Consider the following 11,756-nt stretch of genomic DNA (forward strand, 5'->3'; position numbering starts at 1 on the left):
ACAATCACTGTGTGGATGTTAACATATTCATAACTACAAAATAATCACATTTTTTGCCAAATGTTGTGCTTGACAAAGAGGCATTCTCCATTTTTGAGTTATCAAAGTAAAAAATGCATCCAAGTTGATAATCCCTAAATCTGGGAATACATACCTAAAATCTCAGTTACCCAATTTTCTTTGGTGATAGAATACGAAAAAGAGAGAATCTGAAATTTCTTCTCCTATTCAAGACTGCCAGGAGTAACAGTATATAGCATAACTACTAAGGAGAAGTTGGCCAAACTAGAAATTTTATAGGCACGTTTGATGAGAAATATTAACCTAAAACAAGGCCTGGATAGTTTTAGACCAAGAATACATGGTCATTGCAATGACAAGCAGGATCTAAATTTTATTTTGGAGTCTCTACTTCCCAAGCAAGTGTCAGTATAAAAGTCAAGTCTGACAAAAGTCAAGAGACTTCATGGAACAAGCCTTTCATCGGAGCAGTGCAATTCATCACTTCCATTTTCGCATCTGTGTTGAAATCTTCTGTTTTTTCTTTGTGATATAATTAACTTGATAAGCACATAAACTACAAGCCTGATCTTATACACTTTGAAATCAATAGGAGTTTTCTTTCTATCTTCTGTGGAGCAGGACCAGATGCAGGATAAGCTAATCCACTGGGGAGTTCTTACATGCCAAACCCTACGTAAAAGACAAATCAGAAAGTCAATCTTAATGAAAGTCACTTCTTAATGAACATCATCACCATTCTTTGAATGTGCTGTAGGAGTCAGAAGTGACTCTCTTTTGAAAAACAGTAAAATAAAATGAACTTTAAATCAGTGCAATTTTGCAGTTTTGAGAAAACAATATCCCTTTGCATATCACTTTCAGTTATTTAAAACCAGGGCTACAATTTCCACTGAAAAACCTTACTAGTTCTTGCAGAAATAACTGTACAACAGTTTCAAGACAGATAGTTAAAGACATATTTACTAGTCTGGTTTTTTTTTCAAAATAGTTTGATCCATGCTGCCCTTCACTAAACAGAAAATGTTTTTCATTTAGATTTGCCCTTTTTTTAAATACAAGTTTAGAGAAGAAAAATGGTCAGATCTTGGAAATGTTTAATGCTCTGCATTAATCCTTCATACTGAAAAACTGTTTACATTTGGGTCTCATAAGTCAATTTGTTGAAGATAAATGGATGGTACTTCTCAAAATAATTTTTATTTTAATCTTTCCTTAGAGAGGGAAATATGTAGGAATATTTTCTAAACCATTCATCAGCAAGTTCCAGATTAAATTATAGAAATTGACATGTGAATTTGGCCTGGGATTTGGAATTCAAAGGCTAACAGAGTGATTTCCCAGGCTTCAAAAGAAATCTTTTCACTTACGTAGTTGTTTAACACTTTTGTTAGTGGTGAAGTTCATACTCTTAATCTGATAATATCTGCAGCTGTGTGTTAACCAAGAAAAAGGTGTTAGAAATGGATAAGTACTGAGTCATGTGTAGCCCCAGAAACGCCATCAGCCTTAGCATAATTTGTGTTTTGTAATTTACGTTATCCAAATACAGCTTCCTAACGTATTCTTGAATAGTTCAGAATCCTGGTCTGGATCCCCTGAGAGGCTGCATTATTTTCTGTCCTAAATATACAATTTTGTGAAACATATGGTTGGGTAGTGGCCTGCCAAAAGTAAATGTAAATCTCATAACTGAATAACACTCCATGCAATGTATTTAAGAGATGTTTCTTAAGCTGTGACCAATACTTACTCAGCAGGATGTGGAAACTTCTGTTCATCCTCTGGGTTCCTCTCCCTTCACGATATGAAGTTTCAGGGGCAGTTTAAATGTTTTATGATTGTCTGTGCAGCAAAAAAAGTGCCTGTTCTGGTCACCTAATGTAAGAAAAGGGGAGGAAGAGCCAACAAAATGCAAATTTGGCAGTAGGGTGGTCTGTCGATTTTTGTTTGGGAAGAGGTTCTTCAGCCTCTCCTGTGAAGGTGTCCTCGGTGAAGGATGTGGATCAGGTGCTTTCCCTACCAACACTAGGTCAAGGATCTCTGGGAATTACAAATAGTTCATGACTGGTAGGCAGAGAATAGAGAGGAAAATAGGGCAATGGAAATTAGAATTGCATGAATAATGGAGTTTCTCTTTGGTGACCCAACTGAAAAATTAAACCAAGAAAATTCATTTTGGGTCAGCCCAAAGCACTTGTCCAACTCAAAATGAAACAGCTCATTTTGCTTTCAAATCTCTTTTCAACCTTTGAAAGAAATGCACAAAAAAATTCTAAACCAAAACACTATTTATTTAGAAAACTGTCAAAATGAAACATTTCAGCATGAATTTCTTTTTTTGAGCTGTAATTATTGAATTGAAACACAGCTTGCCTGACTGAAACTGTATTTTTATTTTGTTTTAGTCAGTAATTGTTAGTCCCAGACATTTCCCCCTGTTGTAAGGGAAACCTACTCCGACTTCTGCTTCCTTCGTCTGTTCAAAACTGACCATCACCACCACCCTTCACACACCCACAAGTCACACGTACTCTGCAAGAAAACCTATGAAGGAAATTCTACAAAATTTGCTGTGTGGCATTTCCAGGGCACCAGCTCATGAGGTTTCCACGGTAAAGTCTTCCAGCTGGTGGTTTTTAGGGTTAGAGAAGTTAATAATTAGTCGACTTCATTTTTACACTTTTGTGGACAAATGGGTTTTCATCTGGGTTTAGCCCCACTGAGGAAAGCTTGAGAGATTGATTTGAAACTTATGGGTAGGGCAGCTCAACAAGGAAAACGTAGAAGAGGCCTAGAGGAAGTAGAACAAGGAAATAAGTTATTTATCCATCTGTGAAGCAATTATATCATGGAGGAACAGCATGTGTGTGGCTCATGATCTAATCTCTACTTATAATTAAGGAAGAAAACAGGTACTTTTAGGTCAAAGTCATGTTATAGTGTCCAAAGTCACAATCTTCATAAGCCTCTAATGTAGACCAGAGGAATGACATCTGAATAATTCCTCTTACCTTCCATTGACTACAAAGGGAGATGGGCGTAGTTTGGGGAAAGACAGTGTATCTCAAAGGTCAGTGGAGTGAACTGCTCATTTGATGTTTAAATTCCCTCCCTTTGCTGTCATCAGACACAGGCTCAAGTGATAAGAGAAAGGATGTTGGCCAATAGCTCTTGACAACATTACTGCCTATTCCACAAGAAAGGAAATATGTATTCTATTGAATACAGCAAAAGGTTAAACACCTGACACTGTCACGTGGTTCCAAATCTTGGCTGGCTGTCACTATTGGGTCCCTTCTGCCTTGACTGTGAACAGGCATGTAAATCCTACATTGTGAGATACAAATGAGAGTGTATGGAGAACAGTAAACCATGCTGAATGCATCTAATTTGATAGGTAACAGGCATCCATCGCTCAAATGGATCATATGCCAGTCTAATATGTGATTTCCTATAAGAAAGTGTTATGATTTCAGTTCACATAAACCTTGCTCAAAATAGGCATGGATAGATGCTTTTAAATGCGTCTTTAAATTGCTCTGGCTCAGAAGCAGCAACTTTTAAATGTGGACAGAATACCTGTTGCCCTGATGAATAAATGGTAAGGCCTTGGTCAAGAAGACTTCAGCAGTTGCTGAAAATCTGCTATTATGTACTTCCTCTGGCTTTCTGACTATTTGGATGCTTTTCAACCCTTTAACCTTGGTCCAGTCACCAATTTCTTGGGCTGCACTGGAGCAACTCTTCTGTCTTTGCCCAGGAGACATTGCTGAAGGACATGATAATGACAGATTAAACTGCTCTTCAGTGACTTGGGCTTTTTTCTGTCTTGGAGTTTGTGTCAAGTGTAAGTATCAAACATTCTCTTCTGAAGGACTCTCAAATCCCTAATGCTGTAGAACACTTGTTTGTGCTCAGCATGCCTATGGATGGATCAGTGAGAATGCAGCACTCTGAGTTTTCATTAGCAACTGCTTCCTGACTGTCTCCATTTCATCTGACCCAGAGGGACAGTTTGGGGCCTTTCACCAGCAACTATTCAAGATGGGATCTTCTCTCTGGGCATACTGAGGCAGAGCGATGAACCAAACTCATGACTCTCAGGAGTGATGCTGTTTTTCCCACTGCCCCGCACAAGAAAGGCTGATCAACACACTACTCGCTAAGCCCTAGCCTCTGGTAAATTGGAATTGCAGCCTTATGGTAAGGAAGCATGTTCCCAGACTGAGCTTGCATGCTTTGTAGATACATAAGTACAGCCATTAGTTCAGCAATGCCACAGGCATAACGTGTGACATCTCCCCGTGTCTAAAGAAAAGATAAAAGTTCTGCAAATGGCAATGTTTGGGGACTAAAATATTTATTATAATAAATTAAAGTGCAAGCATTTATAAAATATTTCATTGCATATAAATATCACACAGCAGTGTTACTTTCATAGTTCACTTAAAACGTTTTGATACAGTTTCATAAATACATTTTCTTGAATATTTTTCAATTAATCTATATAAATAAAAGTATTGTATAATTATTACCTTAAAATAAGTTACTATTAAATACAAATGACAAAAAATATTTCTGAATTAGTCTGAAATACCAACTTTTCAGGCCAAGGTCAGAAGGGGGCAACATATTCAAGACAGACTTCCAGGTAAGAGCCTCAAAACTTCCTGGCTACCTTTAACTGCCTACCTTGATCAATACTGATCCATAGGTGTCAAATTTCAGCATATAAAAGACAGAAACAGTTGCCTCATTCCTATGGAGATGGGGAGGACAGGAGCGTGCCTTAGAAAATAACTAATAGCCTGTGCTGAAATGGAGCTGCATTGTCCTGGAATTTTCATTTTCAAAGAAGGCAGCAATATGCATCCTGTCTCTGCCCACTTAGTTTGCTAGTTTTGACACAAATGCAAAATATATTGCATCTGGGGGAATGGGTGTAGTTGTTGTAACAGCTAATCAGTTTGGGTTATCATGAGATTTTTCAGAGACATCTCTTCAAGCTTGTTCCAAATTTTTTTCAGTTTTTCTCCTTGTTCCCTCCCTTCTTTGGGATATCAGTGCAGGCATTTTCCATGTAGTCAAACAGTAAATCCAGTTCTCCAATGGCTTTAGTCTTTCCATTTTCTCCCAACTAGAAAAGAGCAGAATGCAAGTCTTAGCAACTCATTATTTCTCAGAAAATTGAAATTAGGATTGTCACAGAAACTGAATCAAGAATTTACTTTCCTAATTCTTTCACATAGTTCTATTAGAGTCATTATGCCATAAAATATAAACTAGCTTGTTCAAATCTAGACTAGCATATACAGTTCCTGCAACATAACTTTTTAAGGTTTAAATTACCATAACATGTGCAGAGAGTTAACAGGACAAGTGAAGGAGGGCTGGAAGGGGAAACGTTACTAATCCTCTCTTTGTTGCTCCGGCAAGCTTCACCTCCCAGATAATCTCCAGAGTTTGTTTCATAATTAGGTCAGACTTAATCCAACTAAATGATTGGTGTTTGAAACTGCTCTTTTTAAATGTTTGGAAAAAAATGTACCTGTTCCATTTTGTTCTTCATTTGTTCCAGGTTCTTTTCAATGTGCTCTCTGTTTCCTGAGGATTTCTGAAAAAAAGGAAACATCCAGACATAAGATTGACAGCTGTATGCAGCAACGTTCTTGTTGTTTGGGGATTTTTCTTTTTCACACCTTTCTATCAATTCAGAGTTTCATATCTTTGATCTGAGGTTTCCTTTCATATCACTGCCTTTTGCCACTGTTTGTAGCATTCTGAGATTCAGGAGCAGCAATAAGAGCCAACACAGGGAAAGAAACCCAATGTTACTCACACATTTGCTCAGCTCGGAGGTCAGGGATGCCAAGAACTGTGCCACCTCCTCAACATACGGGTACTGATTCTTGACCTCAGTGAGGAGAACATCTTTTACCACAATCTCCACAACCCTCTTCATCAGGTAGCAGCGGTTGTTTTCCTATGTATGATAGCAAGAGATCATGTTAAATCAAAGCAAGAGATCAATGAGTGCTGCAAAGAGCAGACTCCTCGAGTAAGGCTTACCTTGATGTTAACATAGAGCTGCTGCCCAATCAATCTGTTATCTGTGTCCTTGTCCGAGGCACTGGCCTGAGAGCAAACAAAGGAAATGTCAGATAGGGACAGGAACCTTACCTAAAAATTAATAATAAACCCTAAGGTTTTCATCAGTAATGAAAGTGCAGGTGAAATGAGGGAATGGACGCCACAGACAGTCTGTTACAGGTAGATAAATCTGGATATTGTGTCTGTTTCTCCCTTCAATTGGATGAGATTTAAGGTCAGTATCACTGGAAAATAAATAAGCAGAAGTCGGAATTCATGTCCCCCTCTTAAAAGTCTGATGTTGTAGAGGTTACAATGACTAAACCAGATGCTGCAGGTGGCCAACCTCACGGTGGCCCACAGCGTGCTGGGAGGTGCTGCAGCCCTCGATGGTGTACACTGTGGGAGACCCACCCATGGCAAGAGCAGCCAAGAAACCCACCCAAGCAGAGCACTGTAAGATGCCTGAGCATCTGTCTGGCTGTGACTGAAGTCATGGACAGACAGAGCTCCAAATGGACTCGGCAAACTGAGAACTTTAATCTCATGTTTCACAACTGTCCCATTTTAGCAGCAGCTGCTTGAAGAGAAGGAGCTGTGCTGTTCCAGGAGCTGCCTTTCCCTTGGGGAGCAGGAGCAGGAGGAGGAGAGGCAACAGCTTCCCCTGCCTACACAACCAGAGGGTAACAGACCCACTACACACATACAAGCTCTGCCTTAACTGCAAATGCACATTTTTCCTCTGGAGAAAGGCATGGTAAAGAGAGAACAATACCAAAGGCTAGAAGCCAGGACAGAGGAGTAAGTCCTCAGATCCCACTATGAAGAACACGTAGGTTACTGTACCATTTTAGCCAAGGTATAGGTGCGATTCCTGATGTAGGGCTGCTGGAAGTTGATCTTCCTGAGCCTGCAGGCATGATGGGCAACAGAAGCCCCTTTCAGAGGCAGAGAGCTGGTGAGAAGAAGAGGGAGACAGCAACAGCAGCAGAAGAAAACCCATCCTGGGAAGCTCTTGGACAAGGTCTGCAGGTAGGCCATGGCTCACAGTCCGAGATCGTCCGTCCCAGCAGGTTACAGCTACTCAGTACTGATGAGAGAGAGAGCAGGGTTAGCATCAGGGAGAGTGGTCAAAGCAAAGTGAGAGCAGCACAAAGACTGCAAGCCTTACCTTTGCTGTGATTCTTGATGTGCTCTGCAGGAGGTGGCTGCACCTTATATAGGGCCAGCAACATCTCTCTCAGCTTTTTTTTCTCTTTTGGATACTGGTGGTGAAATAAAAATGACATCAGCAAGTCTCTTACTTTCCAGTATCCTCTTCTGAGAACTATCTAACCACCTCAAAACCCACAAATACAACTTCAAGGGCATCATAATGTTTCCTATAAAACAAACCAAATATTAATGTGGGGCAAAGCAGGGGTTTTTACCAGGGTAGGAATCCTGAATTCTTTTTGCATAAAAATATTCAAGAATTTTATGAGTTTGTGCCTCCTGTTCCAATTGTAACATGCTTATTTGATTGACAATTTGATAGCAGATAATGTAACCTATCTAAACTTTTGTTCATCTTCTGTGGTAAGAGACTGGTGTTTCACTGCTGCTGACTTGTGTACACAAGCAGTCAGAGACTGCAAAAGACCCAACGCACTGACCACCTATGGTTCCTATCCTGCAAATACCCTTCCTCACACAGTGGCCCAGTGGGTCACCAGCCATCTGTCCATCACTGTGAAATGCTTTCTGAGAGACCAGAAACTGTGTAGGACCAACACTGCATTTTTCACATCCCTGATTTTTCAAAAATTATCCACATTCCAGGCTGTAATCAGGTGTAATGACCAGAACTAGGGTCATGTTCTTTCTTATCCAGGTGATTTCCATGTTCCTAAGCCTCTTCTGCTAACATTAAGGTAGTTCTGCACCTTCAGTCTGAAATATTACGCACAGTGTTAAAGAGAAACAGTGCTCTTCTTAGAGAGTAAGTGGCAACCCAGCTGCAGACAGTAATGCATGAGAACACAGAACTGGTACAAATGCAGACTCCTGGGTTGACAATACCTACAGGACACACAGGTGACAAAGAGGAGAAATCAGACCTGAAAAACCAATGCTTCAGCTCTGCCTCTGAGAGTGAACATCTGAGAACTCTGAGAATGGGTATCCCTGTGGCTGGGCTTCACCCTTTGGGGCTGAGGATCACAGGACAAAAACCATAACCAACCTTACCCCATGGTCTGAAATGCCCAGCTCTTATACCTGAAGGAAGCAGTTAAAGGCTAGGTGGCACCAGGTTTATTCTTTGGCCTCCCCTGATACATCTGCAGCAGAAATTCATCTTTCCAGGCCGCAGTTCTGCCTCAGTTTCCCTCAGACACCTGCCACATCAGCTCTGCACAGATCTGTGCCATTGAAACTGCACCCCCTTAGCCTGAAGACACCATCACCCCCTCCCTTTCTGTGCCCCTCTCAGGTTCCCATTCCCACGACCAACTTCCAACAGCATCCTCACTGCAGCATGCAGCAGAAAGCAAATATGGAGCCAGGATGTCAACAGTCTCGTTCACACCCAAATGTACCACAAAGCTATTCAAGAACGTATTTCTAAACTCTTTTCCACATATGTTTCATTTGCCAGGCTAACAGTCCCAGTGGTGGTGCAGGTTAATGAGAAGATGAAACGCTGAGTTATACTTTACTTAGCCAAAAGACAGACATTAAAGACCAAATTGGGAGAAATCCTGACAGATAGGCTGTTTTGAAGGATTGGTCTCCCCTGAAGTGCATTTCCACAAACTCCTCTCCAGATTTTAAACACAGTCTGATAACCAAAGTCTGTCTCTATCTGAGGTTTCTCACACTTCTCCATCAGTTCATCCATCTCATACCCAGAACAAAAGCTGTGAACATGCACTCAGACCCCCGCCCTTGCCTTTCTAGCAGGTGCCACCTATCCATCCCTTTGGCCGCTTACTCTTGTCAGACACAGATCTAGCTTGCCTGATGTCTTCTTGTGGCTCCAATCCCATGGAAAGGGTGCATGACCTGGGTAAGTAGGTGCTGTGCCACTCTCATCTGTTTAAAACACTGTGAGGAGCCCTGCTGCTCCCAAGCTTCCCATGCACCCTGATGGACATATAAACAACATCAGGCAGATGAATGAGGAATTAGATGCTGAATCTTTCTTCTGCTCCTTTTTATACAGTCATTACAGAATATCTTTTGTCTTTCTTCTCTATTATTTGAAACCATACACTGTGACCCACCTATTTTCATAGAAAACCTTGTTAGCCTTGATAAAGCTCTCTTTTTCCCATCTGTATTGTTAGCCAGCTCTCTGTCATGCTACTTTTTAGTTGTGCCATGGTGTCTTCCTTCTGAGACTCTAGAAAAGCTTTGTTTCAGTTGTGTAGTTTACCTTGCTACTTCTGATATTCACCTTTATTTTCCACACACTGAGATGCTGAAGTGCATATTGTAAGTTCATTAATTTGTGTTCTGCAAATTCCCTTTTTATGATATTCTAAAGCCTTTGCATTGTTTAACTTTCTGTTAACAGATGGAAGTTATAACTCTCTTTCATCCCTCTAGCTTACTGTGAGTATGGTTCAATGCAAAAACAAAGTCAAAATCTTACTGGCACTAATTTTAGCAGACTGTACGGTTCCCATACTCATCAGTCCATTCTTGGCCTCTTCTCAACCATCTTCTACCAAATGCCTGTTGTTTCTCCCTGTACCACAGAGTTATGGTATAGCCACAGTCATCGTTGCAGTTATTTCCTTAACATGTCAAAAAGAATTTCTTTAGAAGTGGGGATATGCCTTCCATTCCCAGGGTCTTCTGTTATGAGATTGCATGGAACAAAGATGTGATTCGCCACGGCTATCACCTCTTTTGACTGGCTCACCACACCCTCCATGGGAGATAAGCATCCAGCATTACATCCTACATGAAGATGGAGCTAATAAAGAAAATAATTTTGAAAATGTTCACAGGTCATTTTTTCTCCCTGGTACTGTCCCAAGAGCTAAATGTCCCATCACTAAACTCACCTATAAACATTTAAAGTCTAATTACATGGTGTTTCCCTAATTCATTAAGAAACCATAGTGGTAAAATATTCTCGACAATGACTTCTTGACCCACATTGAAAACAGAGGATTTTTTGAGGATGACTGGAACTCCATATCACATCTGCCTCAAAAGCCACAGACATTTCCTTCTGATTTTGAATGAGGTCGCAGGTGAATAACCAACACTGTACTTCGATGTTCAGCTGTTGAGTATCAGCAGCAGCACGCTGGCATGCAGGAATTTCCTTGAGCTTTAGTACACTTTGAATCAGCCAGGATTATAGTGCGTTATTAGAAAAGTCAGAATTGGCCACTGGGCTAGAAACACTGTCAAAAGTAGGCATGTGAAAGACTAATTGTGTATCATCCTGTTGGATCATTTATTTGGCGATGCAATCATACCCACTCAAACCTTTGTGTGAGTGGACCACAGGTCACTTAACACCTAAAACTGAACATGCAATCTCAAGTTTCAGGTCACACTCATACCCTTATTTTGCTCTACCTCTTTTGTGAGCTAGTTGGCTGCATTTTATTTTTTCAGCTTTTGCCCAGACTTTCAAGCTTGCAAAGATTAAAGCTGACTATAAAAATGTTTCAGCTCAAGCTCCAGTGAAGTCTGATTTTAGTCAGCTCTCCACCCAGCAATGAAAACATCAGCAATGGAACTTGATTCTTCCTTATAAAACTTGAAAATAAGCTTTTCTGTAATCCAGCTATTCATTATGGAAACGTCCTAGTACACAGACAAGTGTCTTCTGTGTATGATCACTAGGAATAGCAGAAGGAATTCAATTTCTGTAGAGAAAATTATAGCAACACAGAACTGGAAAAGGACATGCAGCATTTCACCATTATATTTTTGCTTGGATTTTAGGGTTTTTTTTCATCATAGGTTTAATGTTGTCTAAGAAATTGTGAACCTTTTGGAAGAAGGAGGAATAGTACTAAAACTGCTTAGCCTGGGAATATTAGGTGACTGAAAAAGACTCTGGTGTCAGCTCTCATTAGAGACACTGCTGACTCAGGACTTTAGCAGAGGATGTGCAATTTCCTACCTCCCCTGATAGTAACATTTTTGTAATACAGAGTAATACATTTCCTCTGACAGTAACACTTCAGCTTCCATATCTGATATTTCATCAGAGATCTTTGTCTCTGACCTTCAGTCGGTTTTATTATATAATTTTTAGGTCTTCTAAGTATAAAATACCATATTAAAATATCATAAAACTGGTATTTCATACCATAAAACATCCAAGAGGAAGGGAACTAATAGCACACTGTGGCTTCAATTTTAAGTTACATTCTGGGACAAAAAAACGCAGTAACCTCTCCCGCCCTAAAAAACTACCAAACAAAACCTCCTTTGTTTAAAGAACTTTATTCTCACCAAAGAAACATTCATGTAGTGGAGAGCCAAGAGAAAGTAATCCAGAGACAGCACTACACAGCTGCTACCAAAGGTATTAATGTGTTAATACAACATTATTATCAGAACCACTGATATAGTAATTTCTATTGTGTCTGCCAGAAGGATTCAATGATTAATATGAAAACAAAAAC

At 40.1% G+C, this 11,756-nt stretch overlaps 1 protein-coding gene across 1 annotated transcript; it reads right to left on the reverse strand.

Annotated features, from left to right (window-relative positions):
- Positions 1-4,554: 4,554 nt before the first annotated feature.
- On the reverse strand, positions 4,555-7,375 carry IL22 (interleukin 22). The gene is made up of 6 exons (XM_027893294.1): positions 7,286-7,375; positions 6,961-7,204; positions 6,094-6,159; positions 5,864-6,007; positions 5,573-5,638; positions 4,555-5,161 (listed from the first exon to the last, which is right to left on the reverse strand). Exons 2-6 carry the CDS (start codon positions 7,153-7,155, stop codon positions 5,048-5,050), a joined length of 585 nt encoding a protein of 194 aa, XP_027749095.1. The 5' UTR covers positions 7,156-7,204; positions 7,286-7,375; the 3' UTR covers positions 4,555-5,047.
- Between the last annotated feature and the right edge of the window lie 4,381 nt (positions 7,376-11,756).

Source organism: Empidonax traillii, unplaced genomic scaffold (genome assembly GCF_003031625.1).
Source record: "Empidonax traillii isolate 1590-97213 ecotype Southwest subspecies unplaced genomic scaffold, ASM303162v1 scaffold385:size1130455, whole genome shotgun sequence".
In the NCBI taxonomy this organism is placed as follows: domain Eukaryota; kingdom Metazoa; phylum Chordata; class Aves; order Passeriformes; family Tyrannidae; genus Empidonax; species Empidonax traillii.